The sequence below is a fragment of the Arachis ipaensis genome, chromosome B4 (assembly GCF_059453495.1).
Source record: "Arachis ipaensis isolate K30076 ecotype BB chromosome B4, ASM5945349v1, whole genome shotgun sequence".
Classification (NCBI taxonomy): Eukaryota; Viridiplantae; Streptophyta; class Magnoliopsida; order Fabales; family Fabaceae; genus Arachis; species Arachis ipaensis.
The window spans coordinates 105,360,844-105,380,396 of NC_142439.1; the positions used below are offsets into that span (position 1 = coordinate 105,360,844).

General features: G+C 35.3%; 1 protein-coding gene and 1 non-coding gene across 2 annotated transcripts; both read left to right on the forward strand.

The window, feature by feature from the left end:
- Nucleotides 1-358: 358 nt before the first annotated feature.
- WRKY49 (WRKY DNA-binding protein 49) lies at nt 359-4,023 on the forward strand. The gene is made up of 3 exons (XM_016341158.3): nt 359-831; nt 920-1,063; nt 3,202-4,023. The coding sequence occupies exons 1-3, from the start codon at nt 449-451 to the stop codon at nt 3,704-3,706; spliced, it is 1,032 nt and encodes a 343-aa protein (XP_016196644.1). The 5' UTR covers nt 359-448; the 3' UTR covers nt 3,707-4,023.
- A 10,563-nt stretch (nt 4,024-14,586) lies between these two features.
- LOC148568657 (small nucleolar RNA R71) lies at nt 14,587-14,694 on the forward strand. Its single transcript, XR_015881859.1, has one exon. It is a non-coding gene; the product is annotated as a small nucleolar RNA R71 (small nucleolar RNA).
- The last annotated feature ends 4,859 nt before the right edge of the window (nt 14,695-19,553 follow it).

A 19,553-nucleotide genomic window follows, 5' to 3' on the forward strand; every position in this document is an offset into this window, starting at 1 on the left:
AATTCATATCGAATCATGTATATTTTATGTTAAAGGAAATTTAATCAAAATATAATTGTTGAGTGTTAAACCTAATATATTTAAGATAAGTGTTTATTCTTTGTGAGTAAAATCTTCAACACTAGTTTAAAATGCTCCAATAAAAAAGGTATTTGTAACTTTTCTTTAAAAAAAAAACAAAGAAAGAAATGGCCCCATGATGAAAAATATGATGGTGACAGCATTTGGAAATTGATTAGAAATATTGTCCAAGGAAGTCAAAGTAGAATACATACAAAAAACAGCCACAACACCTCCCCTTACTTTAAAGTCAAATAGGGGGATTATACGTCACAACAACCTGCCTCATCTGCTCCACTCTTAAATTTCCTATCCTTCTTTCTCTTTCTTCATTATTCATACCCTCCTCTTCTTAGTTTCCAAAGTCCAAATTCCTAATAAATAATAAATGGTTGAGTCAACAACAAATGCATTGATGACGATGATGATGGAGGAGGAGGAAGTCATACTAATGTCTTCTAATTCTAATTCCAATTCTTCTTGTTCAGAAGGGTCAGAGGATGATGACCTTGTTAAAGAGCTTTTAGATGATGCCACTCCTCTTCTTCTTCCGCCTTCGGACCACTACAACTCAATAATAAGGCCGCCGCCTTCTTATTTTTCAAATACCGATGATGGTGACGGTGATGATTATGACCACGCCATTAACAGGTTCATATCCAACATTTACTCAGGTCCTACAATCTCAGACTTTGAAAATGCTTTGTCAGTGATCAATAATAGTGACAACCACCCAAGCGATCAGCATTTGGAACACCTCTCATCAGCAAGGTATATTTAATTTGTATTCATCAATAGAACTAATGTAGTGTTAACTTTGTGAATTGGACTCCAATTTTTTATGAATATGTTGTTTCAGGGTTTCCATATTGGAAAGGGGTTTGAGTAAAATTGAGAACAAGTATACGCTCAAATTCAAGTGCTTTGGCAATGGGATGGGTGATGATGGATATAAGTGGAGGAAGTATGGTCAAAAATCTATTAAGAATAGCCCAAATCCTAGGTAATACTGATTCTTTCTTCTACGTATTTATTTGATTTTTTTTGTGATACACCAAAAATGAGCATTATTCACGTGGAAAAGTATAGGTAGATAATAAAAATATTAAATAATATGAACAATGAATATATCGGATGTTCAATTCACTAGGTGTGCAAATAGTTATTCTAACACTAAAATTTAGGTGAGTAAGTTAGAGTGTAGTATATTTTACTTCAGAACCAATTTTAAAGCCCGTTATTTATGTTGTTCAAAAAAGTCATTGATTACCTAGCATAATTTCATTCACATTTGGGTTCCTCTGTTTAACTTAACACATTGCACAGAATTTATGCATTCTTAAAATTCTTTGTTGAAACAGAACTAGTTATTCCAATTTCCAATTTCCATCTCTTGCAAAGCTCATTTCATAAGCTACTCCAACAAAAAATTGAACACGATATACATTGCCAGTGCCAGAAAGCATGTTAGTTATAGTCAGATTTACTATTAGGATATATATATATATATATATATAATTTGGTAACTTTTGTTACACAATTAACCATTACAATTGTTTGCAACAACACCTTAAACATTCAAATCAATAGTGAATGGTATATTATTTGATATGGAGGAGGAATGTTATATGTATTATTTTTGTATATATCTTTTTTCTATATTTTTCTATATGTATTATTCAAAAAGATAAAGATTTATATTCTAAATAATACTAGAGAAATAATTAACACTATAATAGTCAATTTTAGTTAATATTATAGATAGTAAATTATTAAACAAGTCTAATATCAAATCCACTAAATATGAGATTTTATCGAATTAAATTTTGGATATATTTTTTTAGTTGAGTTTTAGATATTCTTGTTTTTAAGAATTTTAAATATTTTTTATATTAAATATTAATTGTAATATTAGTTGTATAATATTGGTTAACTCCTAAAATTTCCTCTTATTTTTTATATCGGCATAAAAAAAATGTATTCAAAACGTGAAACAAACATTATTTATTTATTTAATTTTTATGTCACATAGATTTACTAAAAACACTGATAAATATCCTTGGTAATCAGCAGTTACTAATTACCAAATATTGGGATTTTCAATGAACGGTATTTTTGATAGGTTTATGATGGGTGATAGAGAATGGTATAAAAACTAAAAAGGGTAAGACGGTGAAGAATATTAGTACACTTCAATTAGATTGCTATGGTATTCACGTTATAGTAATTGATGTGACAAATTGGGTTGAAAGTTGCATCTCAAATTTAATTTCCTCGGACTAGACACCCTAAATCATCCATCTTTTTCATTAAAACTTATCTATCTTTGGTAACTTCAGTACTGTGGATTTTCAAGATACCTAATCCTTGTTCATACTCACGTTGTCCACCAAATGCAAGCTCAAAATTAACTTATTAAGGCCACCTTAATGACTAACAGTTATTCTTTATTCAGATGACCACTTAAACAAATTCTTTTAAAAATTATTATCAACTTTAATTAAGCTTAGCAATGCCTTTATTAATAAAAACATTTTTAAAATTTTATATTTAACAACAACAAATATCCTTGAAGCATTTATTAATAAGATCTTAATAAATAAAAATATTATTTGCACACTAAAAATTAATCCTGTATATTTGTATATATATTAATGTATTATTTTATAATTTTATATTTTAATATATATTTTATATGAGTGCCAAATTTGATGATTAATTTTTAATATATATGTCACATGGTGAAAACATAATTCTATTAGTCTAATTCCATGATAGCTTTCATATCCTATATCTAAAAAAGTAATTAGGTAAATAAACAAAAAACACAATTAACAAGACCCTAATTATATAGTTAGCCCTTTTGGGTGAGTAGCACAGTATAGCTATTTGGCAACACAATTTTATGTTGTGAGCTTATTAAAATTCCTCACACACTTAAACATTCAGATAAACAGGGCAGTAGATTTTATCATTTTAGACTATCAGTTACTCATCATTAGTTTTTTTAATTCGTAAGTCTAAACAAAGCCCAGATGCAACAGTGTTAAAAGCCAAATGTTAGCTAGAATTTGTTGAAATTAATTATAGAAGAGAAAATTTTTTTATTTGTGATTAACTTGTTTGTTATTGAATAATCAGGAGCTACTATAGATGCACGAATCCAAGGTGCAGTGCAAAGAAGCAAGTTGAGAGATCCAATGAGGACCCAGACACACTTATCATCACTTACGAAGGTCTTCACTTGCACTTTGCCTACCCTCATTTTCTCACAGGACAACCACACCCACAATCAGATCCTCCAATCAAGAAGCCCAAGCCCATGCCTATAGCTTCACCAGAAAATAGAGTCCAAGAAATTCTAGAAGCCAAGGATGTCCAAGCCAACTCTACTTTGGGCTTAATTCAAACAACTTTAACTGACTCCCAAGAAGATATGGCCAATGTTAATTTGGGCTCACAAGGCCTGCTTGAAGATATGGTGCCATTCATGGTTAGGAACCCCCATAACAATGGCAATAGCACTAACTCACTTTTTTCTTCTTCTTCTCAACCAACTACACCTCCTTCGCTGTGGTTTCCAAATTATTCAACGTCCTGTCATACCGTTGGCTTGAATTTTAGCAATAAGTGTATAAATATGTAAAGGCTTTAGAAATTGAAGCAAATTATATGGGGTGGTTATATTTTTTCTATTTACGTGAATTTAATAATATATAAGGTAAGGTTACGGGGCAATTTGGAGTCATGTCGGTGAAAGAAGGAAAGAAAGTGTTTTCTATTTCTCCTTTGGATACGGGGAGGGGTGTTTATTCTTTTAGTTTATATCATAAGGAAAAAGGTTATTGGTCCAATATATATTATTTTAATCTTAACCGTCAATATCTCATTTATGTATTTAAGCTTAACATTTTTTGTGCAACATAAACTTTTTTAGTGGAGTATTCATACTCTGACCCAAAACATAAAGTCAAGTCCAATAAAAATGAAAGGTTCACCCAAAAGGGGTGTCCTCTACTCATACCCGACTTTTTTAAAGAGGTCGGACACGATAAAAGAGACCGGCTTGTACTTATTTAAATAAGTAATTGTCTCTCCGAATCTCTCTTACTATCTTTATCTCTATTAAAAGATAGATCCTAACAAACTCACAAGATAAAAGAAATGATTATCCATCAATAAAGGTTGCCGCCATCACCGAGCTACTTTGTCGCTGTCGGAGGAAGAGAACTTGCCAGAAGAGGTTGCCGTAGTTCCTGGTCGCCGATACTACCATGTTCTTGCTTTTGATTTCCATTCTTTCAGTTTATGGGGATGTTGTTGTCACTATGTTGCTGCTATAGTTGCCACTGAGATTTTCCATCATCACTGAGCTATTGTTCTGCCTCGCCTAGCTTTTCGTTGCTTCTGTCAGGTTCTGTTCCTGCTGGAAAGGATCGTTGGAGCTGTCGCTGCTCTATTCCCTTGTCCCTCTTAATTTTAATAAGTTGTTCTTGTTCTGAACCCTTATAGTCAATGTTCTGTTATACATTTGTTGAGAATTTTGTGACGTTAATGTCTCAGGGTTGAGTTACGATGAATGCATGCTACATTTTTTTGCTGTTGTTGCTGCGGGAACAGTCATATTTGATGCCACTGTTGCAAGATAAGAATGAAAAGAAGTTTGCTATGTTTAATAATTACTGAGTTTCGACTAATCGAGGTCGAAAATTTTCTTAAAACAAACTTTTATTTCAAGAAATTGTTATAAATTGATATCCATGTAAAAAATGTATTTTTCTGTGATTGTGCAAGTCTTATGGATTGAATTAGGCCGTGCTGGATAAATGTGTTTGATTAAATGCTCAAATAGAATGTGGCTGCCTTTTGTGACTAATTGGTGAAGTTGATTTGTCTGTGGTTATGAGCTGTAATTGATTTACTGATTGTCGAAAAATGTTTGATTGGTATATGCTGAGATTTATTGAATGTTTTGAATGGTTGAGAGATGTCTGGTTTGGATAGAACACTTGAAGGATGGAAAAGTTCAAATTTTAGGGGAGATACTGCCGAAATTTTTATATGAATTTGAGTGATAATAATAATAATAATAATAATAATAATAATAATAATAATAATAATAATAATAATAATAATAATAATAATAATAATGGAAACGGGTGCTATTTTCATAAAAACTAGAGACCTTATTTTAAAGTTTTATTTGAAAATTTTGATTGAAGAATTATGTTTTGAGAAATTTTTAGTGAATTTAAAGCATCTGAATTTGATTGGTGAAATGAAATGATTTCTGAGTCTTTTTGAAAAAGTCTTAAACTAAAGAAATGAAGTTGAAATTAGTTTTGGGTACTTGATTAGACGAAAATGAGTTTTGTTTCATTAATTTTGATTAAAGGACTATGTTTTTGTGGATTTTTAGAGAAATTTAAAGTAATAGAAGTGAATTGAAGAATTAACTTATTTGAGTTTGAATAATCATGGAAGGAATTATGTTTTGGAGGCATTTTAACGAACCTAAAATAATTGTTTAAGAATAAAATGATTATAATCAATTAAGATTTTGACTCTTGGGGAAGTTTCGTAAATTTGGTTAAAGAAAAGGTCGAGTCGTGTGAATGTTTCAATGTTGTTTTGAACTGTTAAAGCCTCTTCAGTAAGTTTGTAAACCCCTTTAACCTCCATATAGAGTGTGAGAACTATTTTTAAATCTTTGAATATGCTGGGGTGAATATAACAGATTGAATTAAGTAATTCTCCGATAAGAATTTTGTTAAATAAAATAGAGTAAACTACCATTTCCGCCCATGAAAGTTGAAAACGTTGACATATCTATCCAAAGAAAATGAAAATTACCATTCGTACCCATGTAAGATTGGATTTTGCAAGCAAAATTATCCAAACCTTAAATAATTACATAAAATTTCCAAACTACCCTTGGTGAGTCTCATCTTCTTCAATTTTTCATCTATAGCTATCTGCCTGTGTCACAACTCCTCCTCCCATTTCTCTTCTCTCACTCACCACCCTCTAACTCACTCACTCATTATCTGTAGCACCACTGTCAGCTGTGAACCACCACTACCGTAGCACCATCTCCCTTCCGACTCTCTCTCTCTCTCACTCACTTTTTCTCTCTCACCTCTTGAACATCAACATAGTCCAACCACTATCCTCTTCAAAATCACGAAAAAGAACAAACACATATCAAATCGAAGAATAAAACATGCATAGATTCAAAATAAAACCCTAATTTCTTAGAACCATATTCACTAAAAAATATCAATTTCTCAGATTCCAGAGCACCCTTTTCATTGCAAATAACACAGAATACTAATTCGATTTCAGCGGCACTGGGAGGAGAAGATGATGAAGACGCATTGCTAGGAGAAGAAGAAGAGGGCAGTGATGCCGAGAGAAGGAGAGGACAAAGACACGACATTTGGAAGAGAAAGGGACTTAGCACTGAAGAAGCTATGGTTGCAAAAAATAGAGGACTCAAAATTGCTACTTCCTAAAGCTAGAAACCTCCCGAAGAAGAAGAAGAAGAAGAAGAAAGAGTGAGAAGGAAAAGATGGAGCTCGCAGTGGCAAAAGGAGGAGCCACCATTGATGCACAAAAGAGAGAGACGAATGACAGAAAAGAGAGAAACATCAATAAAGAGAGAAGAGGAAGGAGAAAAGTGCGAAGATGGAGCGGAGAGAAAGATAGAGAGGACGATTAAAGAAGATGGAGGAGAAGGAACACGGCTAGTGAGTGACTAAGTGAGATATATATATATATATATATATATATATATATATATATATATATAGAGAGAGAGAGAGAGAGAGAGAGAGAGAGAGAGAGAGAGAGAGAGAGAATGGAAAGGGGGATGGTGTTGCAACAATGGTGGTTCACGGCTATAGATGAAGAATTGAAGAGGATGAGACTCAGCAAGGATAGTTTGGAAATATTATGTAATTATTTAGGGTTTGGATAATTTTTCAAAGTCAATCTTTCATGGGTACAGATGGTAATTTTCATCTTCTACGGGTAGATATGTCAGCGTTTTTAACTTTCATAGATAGAAATGGTAGTTTACCCAATAAAATATTTTGATGTTATGTCGAGATATATGTGAAATTAATTTTAACGGTGATATGAGACATTGCTCAGTGTTATGGTAAACAAGTGAGGTTGAGAATTCCCTCTTTTGTTGCAGTGGACAAGTTTGAGGATTCAATCTCTTGTCGGAAAATTGGATAGAAAGTTGAAGGTTCTCTTCAATTCAATTTCCAACTTTGATTTTGATTTTGATTATGATGAGATTTAGTTGAAATATGATTTTATAGAGTTGTGGTTTTGATTATAATCTTGGTTATGTTTGATTTTGATTATGTTTGATGTTGTAGGAATGGTGGTATATCTCACCTATGGTGAGGATGGTAGCTTTGTTTAGCTCACAGATAGACAAGTTGAGGTTGAGAATTTTTTCTCTTGTGTTACGATAGATAAGTGGGGTTGAGGATTTCCTCTCTTGTTACATCGGGGGATTGGGTAGAAGGTTGATGATTTCTTTCGATTCAATTTTTGATTGTGAAGTATGGCGGGTACTATATCACAGATAGCATGGCCTCCAGTGAGATAATGGAAAGTTGAGGGTTTCCTTCCAAAAGGTTGAGGATTCCCTTCTTGTTGTTCCTCCTAAAGATGCACAACAGAGAGATTATGTTGGGGTTAGCTACCGGATGTGTCGGGTCTGGCAATATAACCGACACATGAGCTCATGGGCAATAGAACAGGCTTGCATCATATTGAATTTGTTTGTAATGGTTTAGGTGTGCCTAATTGCTTGGTTTACCTAATTGATATTCTATTAACTACTAATTGTACTACTTGTTGTAATTATTTTCTATGTGTGATTGTTTGGTTTCTGTCTAATTACTTATGATTGTGACTTGTTGGTTTGAATTATTATGGAGTGTGGTGGCTTGTAAGAGATTGACATTATGATGGTTTGAATGCTGGATGAATTTTTGGGCCGAGGCTGTGATTGATTGAGTTATATCTCTTGACATGTTGAGGTATATTTTGGGCCAGAGACCATGATTGTTTGAATGTGAATGAACTTTGGGCCAAAGGTCGTGATTGGGTGAGTTACACCACTTGGTAAGTTTGGTAAAAATTGATATGTATTGACGTGTTGTAGTGTGATTGATGAAATTGGAGTTTGTATGAGAAATGCCCATGACTGAATTTGGGGGTGGATATTGTGGTTGGATTGAAATGTGGAAACTTAGGTGGGCTATTACTGGGTCGTATGTTTGATTAGTATGTTGCATATTATTGGGGGAAAATTGATGTTTCCTGAATTAATGATTAAGGAACTAGATGGGGTTAAGAATGAGACAAATGGTGAGCAATGATCATTGTTGTTAAACGAATTTGCTTATATATATCCTTTTATAACAATTCTAAAATCCCTCAACTGAGACCGTGTGGTTAGGTTCTCACCCCCTACAGCCCTATCTTTTTCAGAAAACAGACGAGGAAGCCGATGAAGATTTTACTGAGTACTTGGTTGTACTTTATCTGTTGTAATATCTTAGATATTTTTCCTCACCCTTGTTATCGATATTTAATTTTGTAAAGTGGGATAGGAGTTGTGATTTTATGATATGACTTTTTGTATGTGTATATATAGGAAAACTATTATATATATAGTTGCTATTATATGTATATATGCATCATATTCACTAGGATAGGCATGCATCATGTGCATTTGTTTGATTTGTTTGGGTGTGCATTTTGTTGTGTTATGTTTATATGATTTATCTGATTATGTGCTATGTGATACGTGCTTTATATGTGTTTGCTTTTGTGTGATTGAATTGTTTGATTTGTTTGTGTTTGCTGGTGTACGAAGGTGATGGAGGTTGAGGCGGATTGAACTCGGTACTGTTCTTGAGACTCTGATATATATATATATATATATATATTGGGTAGTGGTGCACGAAATTGTGATGTCCAGGCTCGAACAATCCCTGGTAATGGCTTCAAGGCTTGGTGCCTTGATCTTAATTCATAATTGTCACAACTTCGATACAACTAACCAGCAAGTGCACTGGGTCGTCCAAGTAATACCTTACGTGAGTAAGGGTCGAATCCCACGGAGATTGTTGGTATGAAGCAAGCTATGGTCACCTTGTAAATCTCAGTTAGGCAGATATAAATGGATAATGGTGTTTTCGAATTTAATATAATAAAATAGGGATATAAATACTTATGTAAATCATTGGTAGGAATTTCAGATAAGTGAATAGAGATGCTTTTCGTTCCTCTGAACCTCTGCTTTCCTGCTATCTTCATCCAATCAGTCTCACTCCTTTCCATGGCTGGCTTTATGCAAGGGCATCACCGTTGTCAGTGGCTACATCCCCTCCTCTCAGTGAATAATATGCTCACGCACCCTGTCACGGCACGGCTATTCATCTGTCGGTTCTCGATCATGCTGGAATAGGATTCACCCTCCTTTTGCGTCTGTCACTAACGCCCAACAATCGCGAGTTTGAAGCTCGTCACAGTCATTCAATCATTGAATCCTACTCGGAATACCACAGACAAGGTTTAGACTTTCCGGATTCTCTTGAATGCCGCCATCATTATAGCTTACGCCACGAAGATTCTGGTTAAGAGATCTAAGAGATATTCATTCTAGCTTATTTCATGTAGAACAGAAGTGTTTGTCAGGCACGCGTTCATAAGGGAGAAGGATGATGAGCGTCACACATAATCATCACCTTCATCACGTTCTTGGGTGCGAATGGATATCTTAGAAGCGAAATAAGATGAATTGAATAGAAAACAGTAGTACTTTGCATTAATCTTTGAGGAACAGCAGAGCTCCACACCTTAATCTATAGAGTGTAGAAACTCTACCGTTGAAAATACATAAGTGAAAGGTCCAGGCATGGCCGAGATGGCCAGCCCTCTAAAATGTGATCAAAGGATCATAAGGTAATCCAAAGATGCCTAAGACAATAGTAAGAGGTCCTATTTATAATAAACTAGCTACTAGGGTTTACATGAGTAAGTATTTGATGCATAAATCCACTTCCGGGGCCCACTTGGTGTGTGTTTGGGCTGAGCTTAAGTGTTGCACGTGCAGAGGCCATTTGTGGAGTTGAACGCCAGTTTTTGTGCCAGTTTGGGCGTTCAACTCTGGTTTTGGATCCTTTTCTGGCGCTGGACGCCAGATTTGGGCAGAGAGCTGGCGTTGAACGCCAGTTTACGTCATCTATTCTTGGCCAAAATATAGACTATTATATATTGCTGGAAAGCCCTGGATGTCTACTTTCCAACGCAATTGGAAGCGCGCCATTTCGAGTTCTGTAGCTCCAGAAAATCCACTTTGAGTGCAGGGAGGTCAGAATCCAACAGCATCAGTAGTCCTTTTTCAACCTCTGAATCTGATTTCTGCTCAAGTCCCTCAATTTCAGCCAGAAAATATCTGAAATCACAGAAAAACACACAAACTCATAGTAAAGTCCAGAAATGTGAATTTAACACAAAATCTATTAAAAACATCCCTAAAAGTAACTAGATCCTACTAAAAACATACTAAAAACAATGTCAAAAAGCGTATAAATTATCCGCTCATCACAACACCAAACTTAAATTGTTGCTTGTCCCCAAGCAACTGAAAATCAAAATAGGATAAAAAGAATAGAATATATTATAAATTCCAAACTATCAATGAAACAGAGCTTCAATCATATGAGCGGGACTTATAGCTTTTTGCCTCTTGAATAGTTTTGGCATCTCACTTTATCCATTGAGGTTCAGAATGATTGGCATCTATAGGAACTCAGAGTTCAGATAGTGTTATTGATTCTCCTAGTTCAGTCTGATGATTCTTGAACACAGCTATTTTATGAGTCTTGGCCGTGGCCCCTAAGCACTTTGTTTTCCAGTATTACCACCGGATACATAAATGCCACAGACACATAATTGGGTGAACCTTTTCAGATTGTGACTCAGCTTTGCTAAAGTCCCCAATTAGAGGTGTCCAGGGTTCTTAAGCACACTCTTTTTTTGCTTTGGACCTTGACTTTAACCGCTCAGTCTCAAGTTTTCACTTGACACCTACACGCCACAAGCACATGGTTAGGGACAGCTTGGTTTAGCCGCTTAGACCAGGATTTTATTCCTTTAGGCCCTCCTATCCACTGATGCTCAAAGCCTTGGGATCCCCTTTTTTTTTTTATTTGCCCTTGCCTTTTGGTTTTAAGGGTTATTGGCTTTTTCTGCTTGCTTTTTCTTTTTCTTTCTATTTTTTTTTCCTATTTTTTTTCGCCTATATTTTTTTTTTCTGCAAGCTTTGTTCTTTGCTGCTTTTTCTTGCTTCAAGAATCATTTTTATGATTTTTCAGATTATCAAATAACATGTCTCCTAGTCATCATTCTTTCAAGAGCCAACATATTTAACATTCTTAAACAACAACTTCAAAAGACATATGCACTGTTCAAGCATACATTCAGAAAACAAGAAGCTTTGTCACCACATCAATATAATTAAACTAAGTTCAAGGATAAATTCGAAACTCATGTACTTCTTGTTCTTTTGAATTAAAACAGTTTTTATTTTAAGAGAGGTGATGGATTCATAGGACATTCATAACTTTAAGACAGAGTTACTAACTACTAATGATCATGTAATGAAGACACAAACATAGATAAGCACATAACATAGAAAATGAAAAACAGAGAAAGTAAGAACAAGGAATGAGTCCACCTTAGTGATGTCCTTGAGCTCTTCTATGTCTCTTCCTTGCCTTGGCTGCTCCTCCTTCATTGCTTTTAGATCTTCTCTGATTTCATGAAGGATGATGGAGTGCTCTTGATGTTCCACCCTTAGTTGCTTCCAATAATTGTGTGGAAGAAAATGTATCCCCTGAGGTATCTCAGGGATCTCTTGATTTGCAGTCAAATGTTTTACCACTGAGCTATAGACCTTTGATGGAAGCTTTTGTCTTCCCTTTCCTCTTTCTAGAGGTTTCTCTGGCCTTAGGTGCCATCAATGGTTATGGAAAAAACAAAAAAAAGCTATGCTTTTACCACACCAAACTTAGAATGTTGCTCGCCCTCGAGCAAAAGAAGAAAGAATAGAAGAATAAGAAGAAGATATGGAGGAGATGGAGGGAGATGTGTATTCGGCCATATGGGTGGGATTGAGTGGGAAAGAGATGTTGAATTTTGAAGGAAGGTGGGTGTTTGGATGTGAGTGGTAAAGGGTTAATTAGGGAAGAGTGTTTATTGTGAATAGAGGATGATTGAGAAGAGAGAAGAGAGTGAGTGGAGGTGGGTGGGGATCCTGTGGGGTCCACAGATCCTGAGGTGATCCTGTGAGTTCCACAGATCTTGAGGTGTCAAGGCATTTACATCCCTGCACCAATTTAGGCATGCAAAATGCCCTTGCACACAACTCTGGGCGTTCAGCGCCAGGTTGGTGCCCATTTTGGGCGTTCAACGCCTATTTGCTGCCATTTCTGGCGTTGAACGCCAGAACCATGCTTGTTCTGGGTGTTCAGCGCCAGGATGCTCCCATTCTGGGCGTTCAGCGCCAGAACTATGCTCTGTTCTGGCGTTTGAACGCCAGACAGATGCTCCTCCAGGGTGTGATTTTTCTTCTGCTGTTTTTGATTCCGTTTTTGAATTTTTTGTTTATTTTGTGACTCCACATGATCATGAACCTAAGAAAACATGAAAAACAATAAAAATAAGAATTAGATAAACATTGGGTTGCCTCCCAACAAGCGCTTCTTTAATGTCAATAGCTTGACAGTGGGCTCTCATGGAGCCTCACAGATGTGCAGAGCTTTGTTGAGACTCTCCAACACCAAACTTAGAGTTTGGATATGGGAGTTCAACACCAAACTTAGAGTTTGGTTGTGGCCTCCCAACACCAAACTTGGAGTTTGACTGTGGGGGCTCTGGTTGACTCTGCTTGGAGAGAAGCTTTTTCTGCTTCCTCCCCATGGTTGCAGAGGGAGATCCTTGAGTTTTAAACACAAGGGAGTTCTCATTCCATTGAAGGAATATTTCACCTCTGTCAACATCAATCACAGCTCTTGCTGTGGCCAGGAAAGGTCTTCCTAGGATGATGGATTCATCCTCTTCCTTTCCAGTATCCAGGACTATGAAATCAGCAGGGATGTAAAGGCCTTCAACCTTTACTAACACGTCCTCTACTTGTCCATAAGCCTGTTTTCTAGAGCTGTCTGCCATCTCTAATGAGATTTTAGCAGCTTGCACCCCATAGATTCCCAGTTTCTCTATTACAGAGAGGGGCATGAGGTTTATTCCTGAACCAAGGTCACACAGAGCCTTAAAGATCATGGTGCCTATGGTACAGGGTATTATGAACTTTCCAGGATCCTGTCTCTTCTGAGGCAATGTCAGTTGATCCAGATCACTTAGTTCATTGATGAACAAGGGAGGTTCAACTTCCCAAGTATCAATGCCAAATAATTTGGCATTCAGCTTCATGATTGCACCAAGAAACTTGGCAGTTTGCTCTTCAGTAACATTCTCATTCTCTTCAGAAGAGGAATATTCATCAGAGCTCATGAAGGGCATAAGAAGGTTCAATGGGATCTCTATGGTCTCTAGATAGGCCTCAGAGTCCTTTGGTTCCTCAGAGGGAAGCTCCTTATTAATCACTGGACGTCCCAGGAGGTCTTCCTCCTTGGGATTCACGTCCTCTCCTCTCCTCACAGGTTCGGCCATGGCGCTTATGTCAATGGCCTTGCACTCTCCTTTTGGATTCTCTTCTGTATTGCTTGGGAGAGTACTAGGAGGGATTTCAGTGATCCTTTTACTTAGCTGGCCCACTTGTGCTTCCAGATTTCTAATGGAAGACCTTGTTTCATTCATGAAACTTACAGTGGCCTTGGATAGATCAGAGACTAGATTTGCTAAATTAGAAACATTTTGTTCAGAGTTCTCTGTCTGTTGCTGAGTTGATGATGGAAAAGGCTTGCTATTGCTAAACCTGTTTCTTCCACCATTATTAAAGCCTTGTTGGGGCTTTTGATCCTTCTATGAGAAATTTGGATGATTTCTCCATGTTGAGTTATAGGTGTTTCCATAAGGTTCACCTAAGTAATTTACCTCTGCTATTGCAGGGTTCTCAGGATCATAGGCTTCTTCTTCAGAAGATGCCTCTTGAGTACTGTTGGATGCAGCTTGCATTCCATGCAGACTCTGAGAGATCATATTGACTTGCTGAGTCAATATTTTATTCTGAGCCAATATGGCATTCAGAGTATCAACCTCAAGAACTCCCTTCTTCATAGGCGTCCCATTACTCACAGGATTCCTTTCAGAAGTGTACATGAACTGGTTATTAGCAACCATGTCAATGAGTTCTTGAGCTTCTGCAGGCATTTTCTTTAGGTGAATGGATCCACCTGCAGAAGTGTCCAGTGACATCTTTGATAGCTCAGATAAACCATCATAGAATATATCCAGGATGGTCCATTCTGAAAGCATGTCAGAAGGACACTTTTTGGTCAACTGTTTGTATCTTTCCCAAGCTTCATAGAGGGATTCACCTTCTTTCTGTCTGAAGGTTTGAACATCAGCTCTAAGCTTGCTCAGCTTTTGAGGAGGAAAGTACTTGGCTAAGAAAGCCGTGACCAGCTTATCCCAAGAGTTCAGGCTGTCTTTGGATTGAGAATCCAACCATAATCTAGCTCTGTCTCTTACAGCAAAAGGGAAAAGCATGAGCCTGTAGACTTCAGGATCTACTCCATTAGTATTAACAGTATCACATATCTGCAAGAATTCAGTTAAGAACTGAAAAGGATCTTCAGATGGAAGTCCATAAAACTTGCAGTTCTGCTGCATCAGAGAAACTAACTGAGGTTTCAGCTCAAAGTTGTTTGCTCCAATGGCAGGAATGGAGATGCTTCTTCCATGTAAATTGGAATTAGGTGCAGTAAAGTCACCAAGCATTCTCCTTGCATTGTTGTTGGGTTCGGCTGCCATTTCCTTTACTTGTTCAAAATTTTCAATCAAGTTGTCTCTGGATTGTTGTAATTTAGCTTCTCTTAGTTTCCTTTTCAGAGTCCTTTCAGGTTCTGGATCAGCTTCAACAAGAATGCCTTTTTCTCTGTCCCTGCTCATAAGAAAGAGAAGAGAACAAGAAAAGAAGAGGAATCCTCTATGTCACAGTAAAGAGGTTCCTTATTGTTAGTAGAAGAAAAGAAGAAGAAATTCGAACACAGATAGAGGAGGGGGTTCGAATTTGGTGATGATGTGAGGAAGAGATGTTAGTAGATGAATAAATAGATAGAATAAGATGGGGGAGGGAAAATTTTCGAAAATTATTTTGAAAAAGAGTTAGTGATTTTTGAAAATAGTTTTTGAAAAATGTTTAGTATTTTTTTTTTCGAAAATTTTTGAAATCAAAAATAAAAATAAAAATAATTAGTTAATTAAAAATAAATTTTTGAAAAAGGGGAAGATATTTTCGAAAATTAGAGAGAGAGAGTTAGTTAGGTAGTTTTGAAAAAGTTAAGAAACAAACAAAAAGTTAGTTAGTTAGTTGAAACAAATTTTGAAAAGATAAGAAGTTAGGAAGTTAGAAAAGATATTTTGAAATCAAATTTTTGAAAAAGATAAGAAGATATTTTTGAAAAGATATGATTGAAATTAGTTTTGAAAAAGATTTGATTTTTAAAATCACAATTAATGACTTGATTCACAAGAAATCATAAGATATGATTCTAGAACTTAAAGTTTGAATCTTTCTTAACAAGCAAGTAACAAACTTGAAATTTTTGAATCAAAACATTAATTGTTATTGTTATTTTCGAAAATTTGGTATAAAAATAAGAAAAAGATTTTTGAAAAAGATTTTTGAAATTTTCGAAAATAACTAAGAATTTTGAAAAAGATTTGATTTTTGAAAAAGATTTTGAAAAAGATAAGATTTTCAAATTGAAAATTTGATTTGACTCATGAGAAACAGTCACAACTTGATTTTAAAAATTTTTGAAAAAGTCAACTCAAATTTTCGAATTTGATGAGAGAAAAAGGGAAAGATATTTTTTTGATTTTTTGAATTTTTATGAAAACATGAAAATTATGCAATGGATGAAATTTTTAGATCAAAACAATGAATGCATGCAAGAATACTATGAATGTCAAGATGAACACCAAGAACACTATGAAGATCATGATGAACATCAAAAACATATTTTTGAAAAATTTTTAATGCAAAGAAAACATGCAAGACACCAAACTTAGAATTCTTTAATGCTTACGCACTAAGAATTCAAGAATGCATATGATAAACATGAAAAGACACAAAACAAAAAATCATCAAGATCAAACAAGAAGACTTACCAAGAACAACTTGAAGATCATGAAGAATACCATGAATGCATGAAATTTTTGAAAAATGCAAGATGCACATGCAATTGACACCAAACTTATGATATGACTCAAGACTCAAACAAGAAACATGAAATATTTTTTATTTTTGTGATTTTCTAAATTTTTTTGGATTTTTATTTTATTTTTTTCGAAAAATTATTTTGAAAAAGAAAAATAAGGATTCCAAAATTTTTAATATGAATTCCAGGAATCTTATGCTCTAAAGCTCCAATCAAAGGGTCAGGCATGGCTTAATAGCCAGCCAAGCTTTAGCATATAATTACATGGACTGGAGTGATTAGTTGAATACCAATCCCAAAGCAGTTTGGGTATGGCTTTACAGCCAGATAGGATTCAACATGTTTCATGAAACACTAGAATTCATTCTTAAAAATCTTGAAGCCATAGAATAATTTATTTTTGAAAACATTATTTTTATTATTTTATTTTATTTTATTATTATTTTTTTTTTCGAAAACAAAAGAAAAATTTTTGAAAGCTTTTTGAAAAATTTTTGAAAACAAAACAAAAAGAAAATTACCTAATCTGAGCAACAAGATGAACCGTCAGTTGTCCAAACTCAAACAATCCCCGGCAACGGCGCCAAAAACTTGGTGCACGAAATTGTGATGTCCAGGCTCGAACAATCCCTGGTAATGGCTTCAAGGCTTGGTGCCTTGATCTTAATTCATAATTGTCACAACTTCGATACAACTAACCAGCAAGTGCACTGGGTCGTCCAAGTAATACCTTACGTGAGTAAGGGTCGAATCCCACGGAGATTGTTGGTATGAAGCAAGCTATGGTCACCTTGTAAATCTCAGTTAGGCAGATATAAATGGATAATGGTGTTTTTGAATTTAATATAATAAAATAGGGATAGAAATACTTATGTAAATCATTGGTAGGAATTTCAGATAAGTGAATAGAGATGCTTTTCGTTCCTCTGAACCTCTGCTTTCCTGCTATCTTCATCCAATCAGTCTCACTCCTTTCCATGGCTGGCTTTATGCAAGGGCATCACCGTTGTCAGTGGCTACATCCCCTCCTCTCAGTGAATAATATGCTCACGCACCCTGTCACGGCACGGCTATTCATCTGTCGGTTCTCGATCATGCTGGAATAGGATTCACCCTCCTTTTGCGTCTGTCACTAACGCCCAACAATCGCGAGTTTGAAGCTCGTCACAGTCATTCAATCATTGAATCCTACTCGGAATACCACAGACAAGGTTTAGACTTTCCGGATTCTCTTGAATGCCGCCATCATTCTAGCTTATGCCACGAAGATTCTGGTTAAGAGATCTAAGAGATATTCATTCTAGCTTATTTCATGTAGAACAGAAGTGTTTGTCAGGCACGCGTTCATAAGGGAGAAGGATGATGAGCGTCACACATAATCATCACCTTCATCACGTTCTTGGGTGCGAATGGATATCTTAGAAGCGAAATAAGATGAATTGAATAGAAAACAGTAGTACTTTGTATTAATCTTTGAGGAACAGCAGAGCTCCACACCTTAATCTATGGAGTGTAGAAACTCTACCGTTGAAAATACATAAGTGAAAGGTCCAGGCATGGCCGAGATGGCCAGCCCTCTAAAACGTGATCAAAGGATCATAAGGTAATCCAAAGATGCCCAATACAATAGTAAGAGGTCCTATTTATAATAAACTAGCTACTAGGGTTTACATGAGTAAGTATTTGTTGCATAAATCCACTTCCGGGGCCCACTTGGTGTGTGTTTGGGCTGAGCTTAAGTGTTGCACGTGCAAAGGCCATTTGTGGAGTTGAACGCCAGTTTTTGTGCCAGTTTGGGCATTCAACTCTGGTTTTGGATCCTTTTCTGGTGCTGGACGCCAGATTCGGGCAGAGAGCTGGCGTTGAACGCCAGTTTACGTCGTCTATTCTTGGCCAAAATATGGACTATTATATATTTCTGGAAAGCCCTGGATGTATACTTTCCAACGCAATTGGAAGCGTGCCATTTCGAGTTCTGTAGCTCCAGAAAATCCACTTTGAGTGCAGGGAGGTCAGAATCCAACAGCATCAGTAGTCCTTTTTCAACCTCTGAATCTGATTTCTGCTCAAGTCCCTCAATTTCAGCCAGAAAATACCTGAAATCACAGAAAAACACACAAACTCATAGTAAAGTCCAGAAATGTGAATTTAACACAAAATCTATTAAAAACATCCCTAAAAGTAACTAGATCCTACTAAAAACATACTAAAAACAATGTCAAAAAGCGTATAAATTATCCGCTCATCAGGTAGATAGAAATGAATGATGGTAGTTCATTGGGTAGAAAACCCCTAGGTGAGTCTTTAAACCCTAAAAAAAAATTAAAGATTTATTGTGATTTAATTCTTCTAAAATATATATATGACTAAGAAATAATTAAAAATGCAACTGTATATGAGTTAGTGAAATAAATGTTTTTCTTGAAAATAAAGAAGTAAAGACCGCAAGCTTGATAAATATAAACTCTCTTGAGATGTGAGTTGACCAGGTGTATGTGTTTTTATTACTTTTGTGACATTCCCTTCTTCTATAGAGGACCTTCGGGTTAGGTTTTCAACCCTTTATAGCCTTATGTTTTTCAAAAAAACAGACGAAGAAGACAAGCATTTGATGTTTACTTCTATATTTTTAGACTGTCTTGTAATTAGTTATTGTTTTTTCTCGTCATTATTATTATACCTTGTATAAAGGGATATGATTTGTAATTATGTGTGTGTATTTGTAAGTTACTTGTAAAGTTTTTTTGTAAAATGTAAAATATGATGAGATGTATTTGTGTATATCATATATATGTATGCATGTCTGTATGAATAATAAAGAGAAAAAAATTTCAGTTTTTTGGAGAAAAGTATATAAGAATTTTCAGGTAAAGGCTCCTACTTACTATTATATATATATATATATATATATATATATATATATATATATATATATATATATATATATATATATATATATATATATATATATATATATATATATATATATCATTGTAATATCCTCTTTATCAAAGTGGTGCAATTGAAAGCGTGACATTCTGGTGGTGAGGG